This window comes from Papilio xuthus, unplaced genomic scaffold, assembly GCF_000836235.2.
Source record: "Papilio xuthus unplaced genomic scaffold, Pxut_1.1 DF827542.1, whole genome shotgun sequence".
NCBI classification, from domain to species: Eukaryota; Metazoa; Arthropoda; class Insecta; order Lepidoptera; family Papilionidae; genus Papilio; species Papilio xuthus.
The window spans coordinates 1157144-1173235 of NW_013531107.1; the positions used below are offsets into that span (position 1 = coordinate 1157144).

Below are 16092 nucleotides of genomic sequence, written 5' to 3' on the forward strand. Positions count from 1 at the left end.
GTTATATACCTTAATTAATTGAAAAAATCTGGAATATAAAAACTTAATACGAGCTTGGTAGACGATTAAATTTAGATTACATTTAGTTTGAGAGCAAACCGATATGAAACTCGTTACACTAGATAAGTAGCAATGGCATCATCATTATACATCTTCCCTATGGGTACTACACTCCCCTATATCCCTGTTATCAAGTAGGAATCTTAGTGGGAGAAAAATAAAACTATTATTTACATATTGTGCAAAAATATCAGGATATATTTTTCAATACAATAAAATCCATTATCATTAGCTAATAGACCATTTCATATCACTAACAGTCATACATTTCAATAATACGACTACTCATTAACAGGTAAAAAGGCACTCATTCTCGTTATAAATATTAATAAGTATTGGTTATATGTATACTTATTTTATCACTATAAATACATTCACAGTTACTATACATAAAATTTATTACGGTATATTCAAAAAAATTAAATAACATAATTGGAATATCCACTTATCTAGTTTGTAATTGTGATTAATCTATATATACAAAAAAATCCAGCTTTCAAATTATAAGGCACCTATAGCATGAGCAATAGCTTCTGTAAGATTTTTTTCTTTTGCATATACTCCTAAGTGCAATTTATTTGTGCTTTGTACTGGGCAGTAATGTTTATACTACATACATTGTATACATTTTTAAGTAAGAAATCATGCTGTCAATCGCCAAGTCCCTTAACGATATTAGTCTGTCAAAAAAACTTTATTTATATTATTACAACCTAAACAATGTGTTTTGTTTTTAATACAAATTGTTTAATTTGATTTAATATAATCTTATTTTCTTTTTATTTTTTATATGACACGAAATCTAATAGAAACTTAGTGTTTGCAAATAGTACAAAACAATTTGACTTATTTTTAAAACGGAAGCATGAACGGAACACATGAAAATCTTAATTTATTCTGTATTTGAATATAAATATAAATTGTTATACAAACTAAGGTAAAACGTAGCCACTGCGTTAATACTCGAATCATGGCAGCTTTAACTTAAATTAACATAAAGAAAATTATAAGTGCAATAAACGCACATGTGCTGTTATAACGAAAATGTTAATACTATTTATTACATGCCAGCTATAAATTAAATTAATAAAGTGTAGCATAAATGTGGAGACAAACTAAATTTAATTTTATGATAATCAAAATTATGGTTCGCATATAAATTCATTTGCTTAAAATTTATTTTAAATTCAAATATTTAAGAATAATCCTCTTAAAATAATTACGCACTATGTTACGCGTACATTATATCATCAGGTAGGTATATGCTAGACCTTTGAAGGTACTGAATTATGATGCAGCTCCTTCATGTCCTTGACAGACATTCTAGGATATTTTAACTTCATATTGTTAATCTGAACCTAAGTAAGCTCTCTGTATTCAAATGAATTTACACTCTATTCTACTTTTGATATCTCTTTCGATGTATCTTAATTTTTTGTTTGTACATTTGTGTTAGTTATATGTGCATTTCATCGTATTATAAATTAGTAAATTTTGAACACAATTGTTACTCAAAATTATTAAAAATAGCAATTTTGTCATGTTCCCTGTCCAATCAGTCTCTTAACCTTTACTCTGTTCGACCAAAGATACACAATGATGGAATACACTTTTAATGAATTCAATAACCAAATTAAGACATAAATCATGTTGATTACTAATGTTTCTTATTATTCCTATTAAATAAACATTTAAAATTATTATATTTTGCTTGTTTATTTAAAATATTTATATTTGTCGTAAAAAATATTAAATATAAGAAACATTAATATTTCTCAAAGGCAGTAAAATCCAGAAAATGTAACATATGGGGTTAGGTTTAGATTACAGAATTCCGTATGTCGCGATTCTGACAAAATGTGCATATGCATGAACGTTTGTCGGCTACGGGGTTATTCTCGGGTAGAAAATGTAATTTTATTTTTCTTTATAAATATTGTCTATGCTTCATTTAAAAATAAATTTGACTTGTAACATAAGATTCTGCTGCCTTTGTTAATTTTATCAACAGTGTCATAATTGATTCCTAAAACAAATAAGATAAAATGGTCAAGTTAGAAATAAATTTGTATCATTCAACAGCAAAGCCCGCAGTTTCAAGGACGGCTTGTTTTAACTTATCATGCATTTTCTCTTTAGTCGGATATGGCGGTAGGTCGAGTCGGTTGAAGCAAGTGTGCGCTTTGGGCAGCGAGTCGGGCGAGGCGTCGGCCACTAAGTGCAAAGTAAACAACTTCGGCGCAGCTGCTCCAGTCGAGCCTTGCAACGCTCTAAAGCCAGCGAGAGGAATTCTTCTTGAGCCGGTGACGAACTGTAGTAACCTAGCTCTCATTTCCGGATCGAATTCTTCGACGATCTCCCAGAACCAGTTGACGATGGGTGCGTCGGAGGCTACGTGTTTGAGTCGCGTGTGTCGTCTCCAGTCGACCGGGTCTAGGTCGGCGCGGCCTGCGAGTAGGGGTTGAAGGTCCTTAGGGGATAGAGGTCGTAGTAACTGTGGTGGTACAATATCTGCCAATCCGCGCTGCAACGCAAGCCACTGTCGCTCGGCGCCGCGCGTGAAGCGGTGCGCGACGTACAGACGCACGTAGTCACGCTTGTTGGCGTCAGTGACCGTCTCGACCGCGCCTCCAGGCCGCAGTTCCACGCTTCGCACTGCGCCAAACGACGCACATTCCACCGAGAATGTCGTGTCTATGACGCCTGCTATGCTGTTTTCTCTGAAAATTATCATAAAGAAATAAATATATAGTGTAATCATTTTCAACCAGTAAACAAACTATCCTGTCGTGTAGTTGGATGGTTGTAATGTTGGTAGAAACGTACAGCATCCAAGACAGAGAGCGATGCAGTTCCGGGTCGACGTCGCGTATATCCCTGAGCGTGATGGCGCGACCGAGGAGCTGCTTGTAGAAGGGCGCGGTGAACGCGGCGTCCAGCTGGTGCCCGTGGAACAGCGCCACGCCCAGGATGCGTCCCGCGAAGTGGAAGTACGACAGGTGCTCGGGATTCACCTGCAACAAAACAAACTTTAAAATAGTAAAATGGCAATAGTATAAAATTCTCTATCCCCATTAGTTCTCTAATAAATTTTAAATTGGATGTTTCATGTTACTTAAAAAAATATATTTTCTTACGCCAGAATCGGGATTGATTTGCAGCGCGTATCTGTCATCGCCAGCGTTCGCGTACTGAAAGAGTCCGTAGTGCGGATTAAAGAGCTCGCGGCCCAGCAGATGCAGCCATTCGCGCGCCACACCGCCGTAGTCCAGACCCTCTTCGCCACGGAACTTCACCAGCAGCCGCTTGCGTAGCTCCTTGCCGCGCAACTTCATCACTAGACGGTACGATTCTTCTAGTACTTCGTTGCGCGATACCTAAAATGCAAATAATTAGAATATTGCTGTTGTTTTATTTCACCTTATGGTGAGGCTGGGTTTATTAGTTGCAAGTATAAGGTTGTGTCTATCGGACAGGATTGTATGTGTACCTCAATCCTGCAGTGTCCGGTCTGCGGCTGCAGCGCTTGCAGCTCGGCGCGCAGCACGCGGGCTTTAGCGGCCAGATCGCGCTTATATTTTGGCAGCGCGTCAGCCTCCGGCTCGCCGGGTGCAGCTCCATTCGCGCTGACCACAGGCGTCACGTTCGCTGCAGGTGACGCCGGTGCTGGAGTCGAATCAGCTGTCGGCTGCGAAATGAAAACATTACCCTGTAAAGCGATCGACTTTTGTTATTCAAGGTAAAATTAAACAAAACGGAATCCAGTACCAATTGACCCATAAGTATAAGGTTTCATTGCTATTGAGAATGAGAGGTTCAATAAGTAAAGATTTTCTAACTGACATGTACATACATGTCTATTCTACTGTTATAAACTCACCAGTCTAGCAGAAAGAGCCAGTCTGGGATCAGTGAACTGCGTGGTACGATGGTTATGATCAACAAAGTAAGGTCTGCCGGATGGTGCGAGGCGCATCTCCCAGCCGGGCGGCAGCGGGCCGGCAGCGGCGGCGCGGTGTTGCAACGCGGCGGGCACGCGCGGGTCATGCCACGAAGACGCACCAGTCGCGCCGTTGTAGAAGTACACCTGGCCCTGTGCTGTTGTACGCATCTCTGAAACAATATTATATTTATACAAATACACATTATGTTATTATTATCCATAAAATAATACATTAATTTTAAAATGTAATGATGTCAACATTTTATTCACACTTAAACATAGTCTCTTAAACATAAGGATAAAGACAAAATTGATGAAAGTCGGAATTTTATTCACATAAAAATAAATATTCTTAAGTAGTTTAAAGGTTAATTATATAATATATAATGACCATATCCGGGCGGCAAGTCCGTTGCTGCTATAGGTATGGTGGGGGAGGGCGTGGTCGACGGAGTAGTGGGCGAAGACGGATTCTGCACTTGCCGCGAACGTACTGCTGTTTGCGGCTGAGGCTCCGGTCTGGAATTTAAATTTGGTTTAGTAAGTCATGATTGGAAAGTACAATAATTAGAACTATTTTGGAAGGCTTCTTTGGACTTTTCCCAATTTATTAGTTTTTGTAGGTTGGACTTATCATACACATAGGTATTTAGATAATTGAAAAAATGAACACAAGTCACAAGTTTACCTTAAAGAAATTGATGTGACTAGTGACACATCCGATTCGGTGACAGGTGACGATGGTGAGGCAGGGGATCCGGGTAAGCTGGGGGACATTGGCGAGGCGGGGGAGGCAGGTGTGGGTGGCGAAGGAGAGCTGGGCTGCGTGGTCGCAGGGCTCAGGTCTTCCGACGTCGGTCGCTCCCACTGGGTCCTTCTGAGTGCATGGTTAACGTAATATGGCCTGAAAATTATCATATAACTTGTAGAGTGATTAAAATAAGTCTTACTATTTTACGTTTTTTCAGATTTTAAGCCTCTATTTTTAATAAATTATCGAACAATGTCATTGATTTGAAAAACCTATCCTAGGATTGTAACTAAGTAACTTTTTAATATAATTTAAGCACAATTACCTGCCACTTGACGTAAATCTCTCCTCCCAGTGCGGGGGCAGCGGTAAATGTGATACATTTGTATTATTAATTGGTGGGTCCCTCGGTGCACGAACTTCTCCAGCAGGCCCCACCACTGCCAATGGGGAGCCCTCACCTGCAGCTGAGGCTGGCTCTCCTCTTGTACTATCTCTCGATAGCAGAGACACGATAACTTGGCCTCGAACACCACAAGCTTTTCCTAGATTTTCTTCGCATAGTTCCAAACATTGATCTAAGTAACAGTAAGGTATTAAATCACAGACAAGATTAGACATTGTATGCAAAAGTGGATCCTGCACAGTATTCAATATTAATATCAAAGTGAATAATGAAATTTATTATGAGATTGTGCTTTTGTATTGAATTTCTTATCTTAAATTGTCTATGCAGTATATTGTAAAAAACAATTTACTTACAGCCTGTATCTTTTAATTTATGCACTGTTGATGGTTGAATTCGTACACAACCAAGAAATCCAGACCCTTGCCTTTTGTGTACTTTTCGTTGGTTCCAAACACTGAAAAATTAAAGTCATATTCATTTACAATTTGTATTAATAGTAAAATACAAATTCTTCCTTTATGAAACAACATGTTAATTACATCTTTCGACCACATCATCACTTAAGATCAAGTGGGAGCGTAGTCAACCGCTAGTATATTCAATATAAATAAAAATAATTTGACTGAATGTTTTGTTTTATGCATGTCTTTACACTTCTTTCGGGTTAATTTCAATTAAGCAAATCATTATTATTAAAGTAATTCAAAGATATGTGTGAAGTCAACCAACCCGCACTGGGCCAGCGCCAGGGCCTTATCACCCTTAACTTAGGGTAGGCTCCGAGCCCCTCGGTGGGGACATATAGTGAGCTGATGATGATTGTTATTAATAAAAATCACAACACAAAGATCATGCTACTTCTTGAAGTGCTTTAAAAAGCAACCACTCAAAAACAGAAATCTAATAAATATCAAAATAACATAAAGAATAAAATATAGTTTTATTACCTGATTGTGATGCCATCACCCTTAGAGAGATACAAGTCATAATGTGTGTTCCACTTTGGGTCTAAAGTTGCTTTCACTGCATTTGTAGAATATACTTGACCACTGCCATCAACTGATATTTTCACAAATGGGTCTGGTAAGCCTTGAAATAAAAAATAAAAAATTGGTCAAGGTCTCACATTATCAACTTTTATTGAAAACAAATTTCATGCAAAATAGGTACTACTTACTCAAATATTTTTTGGTACAGCAAATGCATTATAAATTTAAGGCAATCATTATATATCAGTTTCTCTAAATGTTTTTAAAAACATTAGTAAACATCATACATGATGTCATAATGCTATGAATTCTTTAGACATTGATTTTTCAAATTACTCAGGTTTAACAACTTGCGGTTTTAATGAATAGAAGATAAAAATATGATTCGGATGAATTTATAATTGGGGCCACAAAAGTATCGAAACTCATGACGAAATAAATATTATTCGAAGTTATAATTTCCATAACTAACTTTGTAAACATACTATTAAAATAATAAAACCATAACACAACTGCATATAACTAGCAGTACAAGATAGTTTAATGCATTAGCTAACTTTGATGTAATACAACGGAAACAGCATAATTGTTGCAAAACAAGTTTATTAAATATGTTTAACTTACGGAAAAGATCCCTCCGGACCAAGTTTCTTGCACACAGTACTAAAATCAAATAACAACATTATTAGAAAAGATATCGAATACATCAATATCGTAAGTAAATTGTGAAAGGAAGAGCATACTTGTGAGTCGAATTTTCTGTGCCCCATATTTTCGATTTGACACTGGTGTGGACATCGTTTTGAATGATTCACCAACACATCACAATAATTTTATATGTAAATAATTGACATTATTTCTACTTCGTAAGCCTGCCCACCATTTTTACAACAATTTGTTTTTTATGCAATATGCAATGCAATATTCGCCTCTATCTATTCATTCAATTTTGTACATTGTCTACCCATCATGTCAGTGTTGCCAGATGATGATTTTCTAGACCGTATTAATATTGACACTTATGAAAAATAATTTACTCAATTTTTAGACGAATTTGGAATATCAAAAAACATATCACAGTTATTCAAACTTTCTCTCATAAAAATATAGACAAATTATTGGAATCAAACGGGGTACAGGGTAGAGAATACCAATAACCAGTTAATTGAGAGGTCAAGTCTAAAATTCTGCATACCCCTCTGGGTGGTGAATATAAAGATAATTATATTAAGGTTTTTGTTTTTCTGGCCTTATTAGAGATAACTAAATAATAGCAATGAAGCTAATTTTTTAAACTTTACCACACCTTTAAATACTCGTCTCATTTTCACCATTTATCCTTGATAAAGATGAGTGTTTATCTTCTTATCTTTTCAAACAAGCTCTTGCGACTTTATCTCAAATGCGTATCTATATATCTAGGCTTTATTTATATGTATATAAATATTCCTGGAGAAATTGAACTTCAAGCAATGTACAGTTCGGTTGTTCATATATATATGCTCTAGCTCTAGCTTTGTAATTCTGTGCCTGTGTGTGTACAGGTGGACACTGTGTACATTGTACAGTGTATACCAAGTGTATACTGTATACATCCTTTTATTTATTTAATTTACTTAAAACAACAAATAAGGAAACCACGGGAAACCATGAATGGAAATGTATTAGTATTTCTTCTTGCCATATGTACAAAACAATTTTATGTGAGTTTTATGTGTGTTTAATAGATAATATATACTTAAAAGTAAATATTTACAAACGCATACGGTACGCTGGTAAAACATGATAAGTAGCTTATGTGTCATTTATTCGCAACTTTATATAATTGTATTACCTAACGTTTGACCTAGTTGTATGTAAGTAGCAGTAAGTAGATAAAACAATAATAATATCTTCCAATACGCTTAATGTTTACGCGTGAAGTATTCAACTGCATTTTGACTGCATCCGATCATTGCTCTTTGAATTTGTTTTGAATGATAAACATGAAGGTAGTTGCGAATATTTTTAAAATAGAATTTCATTGTCTTTTTTTTCGTATAATTTAAAAGTTCCTTAAGGTGGCTGTTAATAATTGTTCTTCAGGCAATGAAGCCAATTTTAATAGTCCATGGGGGTGCAGGTGACATAGCCCAAAGCAGAGTGCAGGGCAAATTGGATGGGGTGAGATTGGCTGTGAGAGAGGGCTACAGAGTGTTACAACATAATGGTAGTGCTCTTGATGCAGTTGAAGCAGCTGTTGTATCTATGGAGAAAGATGAAAATTTTAATGCAGGTTTGCCTAACATTACAGAAAATAGAGTTTTAGTACTTATGGCTTTATGAAACTAGATATCTTTTATTCAATTGTGCTAATATTTTTGTCAAAAAGGTAAATTTAACTGAAGTTATCATGACATTTAAAATAATGGGTTTGCTTTGTGTCCTAAATATTAAAAAAAGTTAGTCTAACATCATTTTTTTAGGATATGGCTCAGTATTGAATCTGGCCGGTGAAGTAGAAATGGAAGCAAGCATAATGAGCGGTGAAAATCTTGATGTTGGAGCGGTGACATTAATAAAAGATTTTCTTCATCCTATTAGCATTGCTCATAAGGTTCTTACAGACTCACCACACTCATTGATTGGTGGACAAGGTGCTAAGCAGTTTGCTTTAGATAAGGTAATGGCAGAATTATTTTAAGAAGTTTCAGAACCTACCATATTATGTATTAATTTTGATTTAATTGTTAATAACATTTTAGGGCTTCCCAACAGTGCCCCAGGAATCATTAATAAGTGAAAATGCACAAGCTGCATTAAAAGAGTTTTTGGAGAATGGTGGTGAATTTGGAAAGACTGAAGTTGGCATTGCAGAAGTATGTTATAATATTTAATTTCTTAAGAAGTATATTTTTATTTTTCAATTATTTACAATTTATTTGTGTGAAAAATAATATTATTTTTTGCTACCATTTTAAAGATTGCAACTAGCATTTACTCATCAGGTTCACATTTAAAAGACAATATATACAATCTTATGTTTTACAATTTGTATCCTAAAACAGTAGACTTGAGATCAAAAACAATAAAACAGTTAATTGCTTTGTTTACTTCAACAGGGTGGTGTTGGAACAGTGGGTGCTGTAGCTATTGATGTCAATGGTCATATAGCTGTAGCTACAAGCACAGGTGGCATGACTGGTAAAGTGGTCGGTCGCATTGGAGACACACCACAAATCGGCAGTGGCACTTATGCAGATGACAATATTGGAGGTGTCTCTTCAACAGGTATCAAAATACATTTTTTTTATTTTCTAATCATATTCCAGGAATTAAGTGACTTATTTCCTGTGTGTAGAGTCATTACGATTGTTGTTTTTGTAAGTGACTGTCTATGTGTAAGGTTGTAACACAATATTGGATGTTTGAGTAAAATATTTTTACTTTTATTATATAGAAATAGTCTATTGGTTTTAGATTTTTACATCTTTAAATGTGTCTATATCAACAAAACAATAAATTTATTCACTCATGTTAAGTGTGTCAATAAGAGTAATGGAATTAAGGCTGTCAATCTTCCTGACAAATATTACGATTACAATAAATGTCTCTCTTGAATTTATCTTATCAGACTTGTACATTCCCAGTATCAATAAGGCCATGGTCTCTTATATGTTGGCAAAATGTACTGTACATATATTGATGTGATATTCTATTATTATTTTTATTGAATAATGAAGATATCTGTTCCTTCCCGTAGTAGTTGTCATTTTATTCATAGTATGAAGTGGACACATGAGCAAGCAGGCCCCTGAATTTGCTAAAAATAGCGAAAGTGCTGCTTACATTTAATCTTTATTGTACCCTTGGAGTTTAGAGTAATTTTAAAGTTTTACATTTATGAAAGGTATTATTTCATATTTATACAGGTCATGGAGAATCAATTCTAAAGGTCTGCTTGGCACATAGCATTATAAAACTAATGGAAAGTGGAGTTGATGCAAACACAGCTACAAAAGAGGCGGTTACAGGTAAAATTACTATTAGTATTGTAAGCATATGAGGATTCAATAATTTTTTTTTTCTTATTATTATGTTAATTTGTTGCAGCTATGACTTCTCGCTTGAAAAACACAGCTGGTGCAATAACTTTATCAAAGGATGGTGATGTCGGAGTATATTTTTCCTCAAAGAGAATGTCTTGGGCTTACATAAAAGATGATAAGTTATTCTATGGTATTGAGCAGGGCGAAGTACTTGAAGAAAATTATGTGAAGTGATATTTAAAGGTTTAAAGATACAGATGTATATTTATTACATTTTATTGTTATTGTATGAAAATAAGTGAGAAAACGAATTTACTATTTAATAGAAGATTTATATTAATATGAATAAATGTTATATTTAAATCATAATAAATTAACTAAGTATGTAAGATGTTATTTAATTAATTTTCATTATTTTGCAAACATTCAACATTTTTTTTTCAGAGTAGATTTAGGTAGAACTGAAGTTAATTTTCTGGCAATTCAGTTTCAACGTCAACCAAGGATCTCAATTGTCAACGTCAACCTCAAATGTCAAATGTTGATAAGTCACACAGTTATGAAATGATTTCAGAATTACATTTCAGTCTTAGTTTATTATTTAATGTGTTACAACCGAAGAAAATTCAATTCAAATTACTTTATAAAGTCATTGTTGCTAGTCCTTATAAATACTTAATATATTAGTCAAAGGAAATATGTCACTTAGATTTAAGTCGACCGAGCTACAGTGCTTCAATTGGTTTTATAATATCTCACCATGTTTTCCAGTAAACAGTAGTAAAGTGAATATAATAACGGATCCAGGGAAATTTTATGATACATTGTGTGAAAGATTTAAAAATGCCAATCGTCGCATATCAGTTGCTAGTTTGTACATTGGTACAGGGGACTTGGAAAAGAAATTACTGGATATTACACGGGAAAATCTTATGTCAAATAAAACATTAAAATTGGATGTCTTGTTGGATTATCAGCGAGGTACTCGCGGGGAAGTTAATTCTCGTAGTATGGTGCAAGAATTAGTGAAAGTTGCTCAAGATCAGTGTAAATTGTCCTTATACCAGACACCTCGTCTTCAAGGCTCCTGGTCCAAACTTCTACCTGCTCGTTATAATGAAATTCTAGGACTACAACACATGAAATTATACATTACTGATGATTCAATATTATTGAGTGGTGCCAATTGCTCAAATGATTATTTTCAAAAAAGACAAGATCGCTATATTGAAATTGAAGATGTAGATCTTGCAAATTTTTATCAAGAACTCATAGGTATGACACCTGTGTAAGTTTTATTTATTTTCTTTTGTTTTAGTTTTCATATTTTATATTTAGGTTAAAAATATTTATTTCATCCATTTATTTCAGATGAAGTTACAAAGTTTAGTAAACAAGATTGTAGTAAAAATGAGACACAGTATTCTAAGGAAACATTAATTAAGGATGTTAACAAAAACATTGTAAGCTTAATTGACAAGTGGAAAAAGAAGCAAACTGTGAAGTTGTCTTCAGCTAATGATGGTAAAAGACATGAATTTCATCACCTATAATTATTTGTAACAAAAAGAAACAAGTTTTTTTTAAAATCTTATCCTGTACTGTAGGTACAAAGGACACATGGGTGTTTCCTTTAATACAGATGGGAGAATTTGACATCACTCAAGATGAAGATGCAACCTGTAACATTCTCTCCTCAGCACCCAAAGGATCTTATCTCCGATTGGCTACTGGTTACTTTAATTTAACTGAAAATTATGCCAATACTTTGTTAAAGATTTGCAAGGCTAATATCAGTTTATTAATGGCACATCCAAATGTAAGTAACAAAACTTTCTTTTTCTTTTTTTGTATGAATGTTGCCCTAAGCAATTTGGTGGTGAGAAAAATAGCAATAAAATTTACAAAACAAATGGCTATTTATTGAAACTCAAGTATGGTGTTAATTTTTTCAGGCAAATGGGTTTTTAGGAGCAGCAGGTCCAGCTGGTGGTATTCCGCATGCATATTCATTAATCGCTCAAAAGTAAGTATCCTATGTTTTTATAAATTCACAAAGTGTTTTAATATTCATAAATGTTTGTCAAACAAATGCATGTTTAATAATATTAATGTTACTAAAATTTATTCATTTTGCAGGTTTTGGGAAAGAGTTGTTGATACCAATCAAGCAAGTAGGATACTAATGCTGGAGTATGAGAGACCAGAATGGACTTTTCATGCTAAAGGATTATGGTATGTCACAATATCCTTATGTTGTAAATATTTTACTCTGACAGATTGGTCAATTTTTATATTTTAAAATTGATATTGCTGCCCCTTTTAAAAGACAATGTTTTTTACGAATTAATTTTTTTTTATGCTCATGTTAACTTGTAGGTACTACCCACCTGGCAGCAGCCGGCCTTGGGCGACAGTGATTGGGTCTGCTAACCTCGGCGAGCGCTCAGTGAAGAGAGACCTCGAGGCGCAGGCAGCCATATTTACCATATCACCTCAGTTACAGGTAACATTACTGAGTTTTCACTGAAGAAACACCATTCCCTTACAGTGGCTTAAAAAAAAACAGATAACAGTGGAATATGATCATCTCATCGTCATAACAAACTGCTATATTTCTAATGCATCAACTATAGACATTTTTGTTAGACTATTAGATCTAGATATTTGGAAAAGTTGTACATACTGTTCCGACCCTCCATTAGGAAAAGGAGAGGTTTCTGTTGATTTTTGTGAACTTAATATTTGATTGTGTTCCAGGAGAGGCTGCACAAGGAGTGTGAGATGTTGCACCGGCACGCAGCAGAGTGCGGAGCGGCGCTGCAGAGCCGGCAGACACCGCTGTGGGTGCAGGCCACTGTCAGCTTGTTTAGAACATACTTCTAGTGTGCAATCAAAAATAAAATTTCTTTCCCACTCATGCCTGTGTATAGTACACAAAACAGTATAATTTAGCATGTGTATTATTGTAAAGTGACATTGCAAGAAAATGGGTAGGAAATAATTGTTCTTAACTGTACATGCCTGTCACCTACTCACCTTTCGAGTTTAATTCAATACCCGAATATTACAGTACTATTTATTTAAAAAGCATAAGCTTTTGCAATTAGATACACAAACTATGTGAGAGGTAACTTAAGTGCGCAATAAATTTTCGTAAATGTGACAAATAAAAATAAAATTGACTTGTAGCATTAAAAAAGTACAAATTTTTACTGTGATTTTTTTTTCTAGGTACATTATATTTGATAAAAAATTCTTTGAGTTTAGTGTACATGACTTTAATTGGCCTTGGAATGTTAAATACATTTGGTTCGTTTTTCCAATTCAAGACTTTTGTTTACACATATTTTAAGTAGACTTTTGTTTAAATTTATATTGGTTTAAGTATTATTTCCAAAATTATATAAATACAGGGTCATAATTTTAATTTCTATCAAAAGGTTTTTTTTTACTTCCATTGTTATTTACTTATTTTTTGTCCTGTTAAGTTTATTTGTAATAAAATGAAGTATTAATGTTTATATGTTTCATATGTGATTGTTTGACATCATGTGTTATAGTATGTGATGTAAATACATAATTGTTGAAATTTTTAATTAAATTGTATCACATGAATTCACTTAGTTTCTACTGACCTTTTCACGTTTGAATCATTGCAAAGATTTCCTATAGAAAGGTACAAAAAATAGAAATCATGTTGAATTTTTAATTATTTTAATCGTAATCATTCTTATTTTTTTTTACAATCACATAATTATTATTTTGATTCACACTTAAGATAAATTTTAAAATAAATTAAATGAAAACACTCTGTAATAATAATTTATACAAAAATTCAGTCGGTCTGTGACATTCGATTACAATAAAAAGTATACAATGAAGTTTACAGTAATAGGAATCAGGCACATTATTATAATACAATCTATTCACTAATGAGTAGAAGGATATTTCACTAAAACATGGAAATACCTAAAAATCAGAATAGGTAATCAGCGTTGTCTTCCGGATGTGGACGAATTCACTTGACAGTTTAAAAAAACAATACAATAAATAAATCAATCGATCCCACAAAACAAAACAAAAACTCACTTTTGAGCATAATCTTATTACAAACAGATTAATAATCATTGCAATTGAGCATAACGTATTACTTAATTAATAATACTTTCATTAAAATCAGTGAAGCGCATCTATGATAAAGTTAAAAATGAGCAAAAATCTAATTAAAAACGTTTATCGTTGAAACAACTTCGATCGAATTAGGATGGAAAAGTGTCATTTTTCGTTATTTTAAGCATGGACGACTTTTTTTATTCTAATCTTTGGTGTGTTGGCCGTAACGATGTCGACCTTTGCCTGAACGCAATGTTGAGTACAAAAGACATTTGAGTTTGACGTTTGTGACGTGAGCATTGCGTCCAGGAAGCAGTAAGGCCGCGGTCCACATTGGAACTTATTTAGTCGGTAACGCCTTCAAACCTAACACTACGGACGCAGACTGTTGGTACAAAAATAGTTCACCTATTCAATACAATTAAGACTACTTAACAATTAAGTATCGCGAGGAGGCGGCTGGGAAACATACTTTGACATATTAAAATCGGAGGTCGTGAACATAAAGTTAATTGATTTAAAACATAATAGATTGATTGTATGAGCTTATTGTTTGGGCAGTCAGGGTAAAGGGCAGTGGAGCCTCCTGCAATCATAACACTACTTATGCGTATCACACTAAGGTAAATTGACTAGGCGTGTTTTGAGTCAGTCACGCTGGCTTCGTGAACTTTTCATTTAGGCTTTGATATCTAATGAATAATATAAATGATACTAGTAATGGAAATTATGAAATTGGAAGATGTTATAAAAGTTTGGAAACTAGAATAGAAAAATCACTGATCCTATGACGTTCTTGAGACTAGTTGAACGAAAAAGTTTTACTAATATCATTCATAGTACGCTTAAAATTAAGAACTTAAATAACAGTCTACAAAGCCGTGAATTATAAACTTTCAAAGCCGTCGGTGGCACTGCGCGTATCGTTGGCACGTTTAATATATTTACACAAATCTTCATCAACGTTATTTTATCGCAAGTGCCAAAGTGCTGCCAGTGTACGTCGAATTAGTTTTTTTTTTAAATAATTTCCTGGTAAATGTAATGTTGAGGTATCTGGCAGCAATACGCGCGGCCCGGGACTCAGTGCGGCGGACATTCGCGCTATGGTGCTCCGTGTTATGCAGCGCCTCGCTGAAAATTATATAAATAAAAGGTTAAATTTAATTTTGACAAGTTAAAGTTGAAAAAACTTTTCTAAATTTAAAGCAAAATGGTGAACCATTTCCTGTTAAGTGCGTATTACCGTACAAGCCGTTTGCTTATTTGTTAACTTATGTTACAAAAAAAACTAAATGAAATAAACATCGTCGATAATATACTTTGTTGTAAATACTGACCGATCAGAATCCGGCGTTGGGCGGGTCGGGGGGCAGGTAGTGTAGGTCAGGCGCGGGCGCGGCCAGCAGGTTGTGCAGCACGGCGAACAGTGTGCAGGCCGCGTACGCGCCCAGCGCCGCCCACCACAGCAGCCGCTCCCACAGCCGCTGCTGCGCGTGCTTCAGCACCAGCAGGCCCAGCGTCAGCCCCGCCAGCGCGCCCGCTACGTGCGCCGCATACGACACCGGCGGCGCCTCCTGACATAATGCAACAACATTCACATCTATCACTCGGGCAAACTTGTTTTTGAAATACGATATCAAATGTTTATGTTCGTGTGGATAAATAATGTTTTATTAGATTCTTCTTGAACAATTTTCATTTAATTATCTTGACCGTTAGTCATATTTGGTGTAGCAAACTCACCTTAGTGTATCTGGCGTGCACGGCAAAGCCGACGTCGCAGGAGGCAACGG

At 34.8% G+C, this 16092-nt stretch overlaps 4 protein-coding genes across 7 annotated transcripts in view; 2 read left to right on the plus strand and 2 right to left on the minus strand.

Annotated features, from left to right (window-relative positions):
• Positions 1–2022: 2022 nt before the first annotated feature.
• On the minus strand, positions 2023–7144 carry Smurf (SMAD specific E3 ubiquitin protein ligase). The gene is made up of 12 exons (XM_013313934.1): positions 6896–7144; positions 6777–6815; positions 6111–6252; positions 5517–5617; positions 5080–5332; positions 4692–4907; positions 4395–4522; positions 3941–4173; positions 3551–3748; positions 3198–3437; positions 2887–3074; positions 2023–2780 (listed from the first exon to the last, which is right to left on the minus strand). The coding sequence occupies exons 1-12, from the start codon at positions 6948–6950 to the stop codon at positions 2132–2134; spliced, it is 2442 nt and encodes an 813-aa protein (XP_013169388.1). The 5' UTR covers positions 6951–7144; the 3' UTR covers positions 2023–2131.
• Positions 7145–7548: 404 nt separating this feature from the next.
• Positions 7549–10503, plus strand: LOC106118823 (probable isoaspartyl peptidase/L-asparaginase GA20639). Of its 4 annotated transcripts, none has more exons than XM_013313572.1 (7): positions 7549–7855; positions 8238–8427; positions 8618–8814; positions 8897–9010; positions 9254–9422; positions 10064–10165; positions 10245–10503. In XM_013313572.1, exons 1-7 carry the CDS (start codon positions 7802–7804, stop codon positions 10412–10414), a joined length of 996 nt encoding a protein of 331 aa, XP_013169026.1. In that variant the 5' UTR covers positions 7549–7801; the 3' UTR covers positions 10415–10503. The 4 variants fall into 4 exon arrangements, with proteins under 4 accessions (XP_013169026.1, XP_013169028.1, XP_013169029.1 ...); XM_013313574.1 differs by lacking the exon at positions 7549–7855 and adding an exon at positions 7930–8018; XM_013313575.1 differs by lacking the exon at positions 7549–7855 and adding an exon at positions 7940–8008.
• Positions 10504–10581: 78 nt separating this feature from the next.
• Positions 10582–13569, plus strand: PGS1 (Phosphatidylglycerophosphate synthase 1). The gene is made up of 7 exons (XM_013313581.1): positions 10582–11455; positions 11552–11704; positions 11788–11999; positions 12136–12206; positions 12320–12415; positions 12560–12686; positions 12941–13569. The coding sequence occupies exons 1-7, from the start codon at positions 10879–10881 to the stop codon at positions 13064–13066; spliced, it is 1362 nt and encodes a 453-aa protein (XP_013169035.1). The 5' UTR covers positions 10582–10878; the 3' UTR covers positions 13067–13569.
• Positions 13570–14973: 1404 nt separating this feature from the next.
• The window catches only part of stet (stem cell tumor), a 73537-nt gene continuing 72418 nt past the window's right edge, over positions 14974–16092 (minus strand). The window contains exons 10-11 of the mRNA XM_013314084.1: positions 15637–15873; positions 14974–15430 (exon numbers count right to left, since the gene is read on the minus strand). Of these exons, the coding sequence (XP_013169538.1) occupies positions 15640–15873 (234 nt within the window). The 3' untranslated portion in view covers positions 14974–15430; positions 15637–15639. The remainder of the gene's footprint in view (positions 15431–15636; positions 15874–16092) is intronic.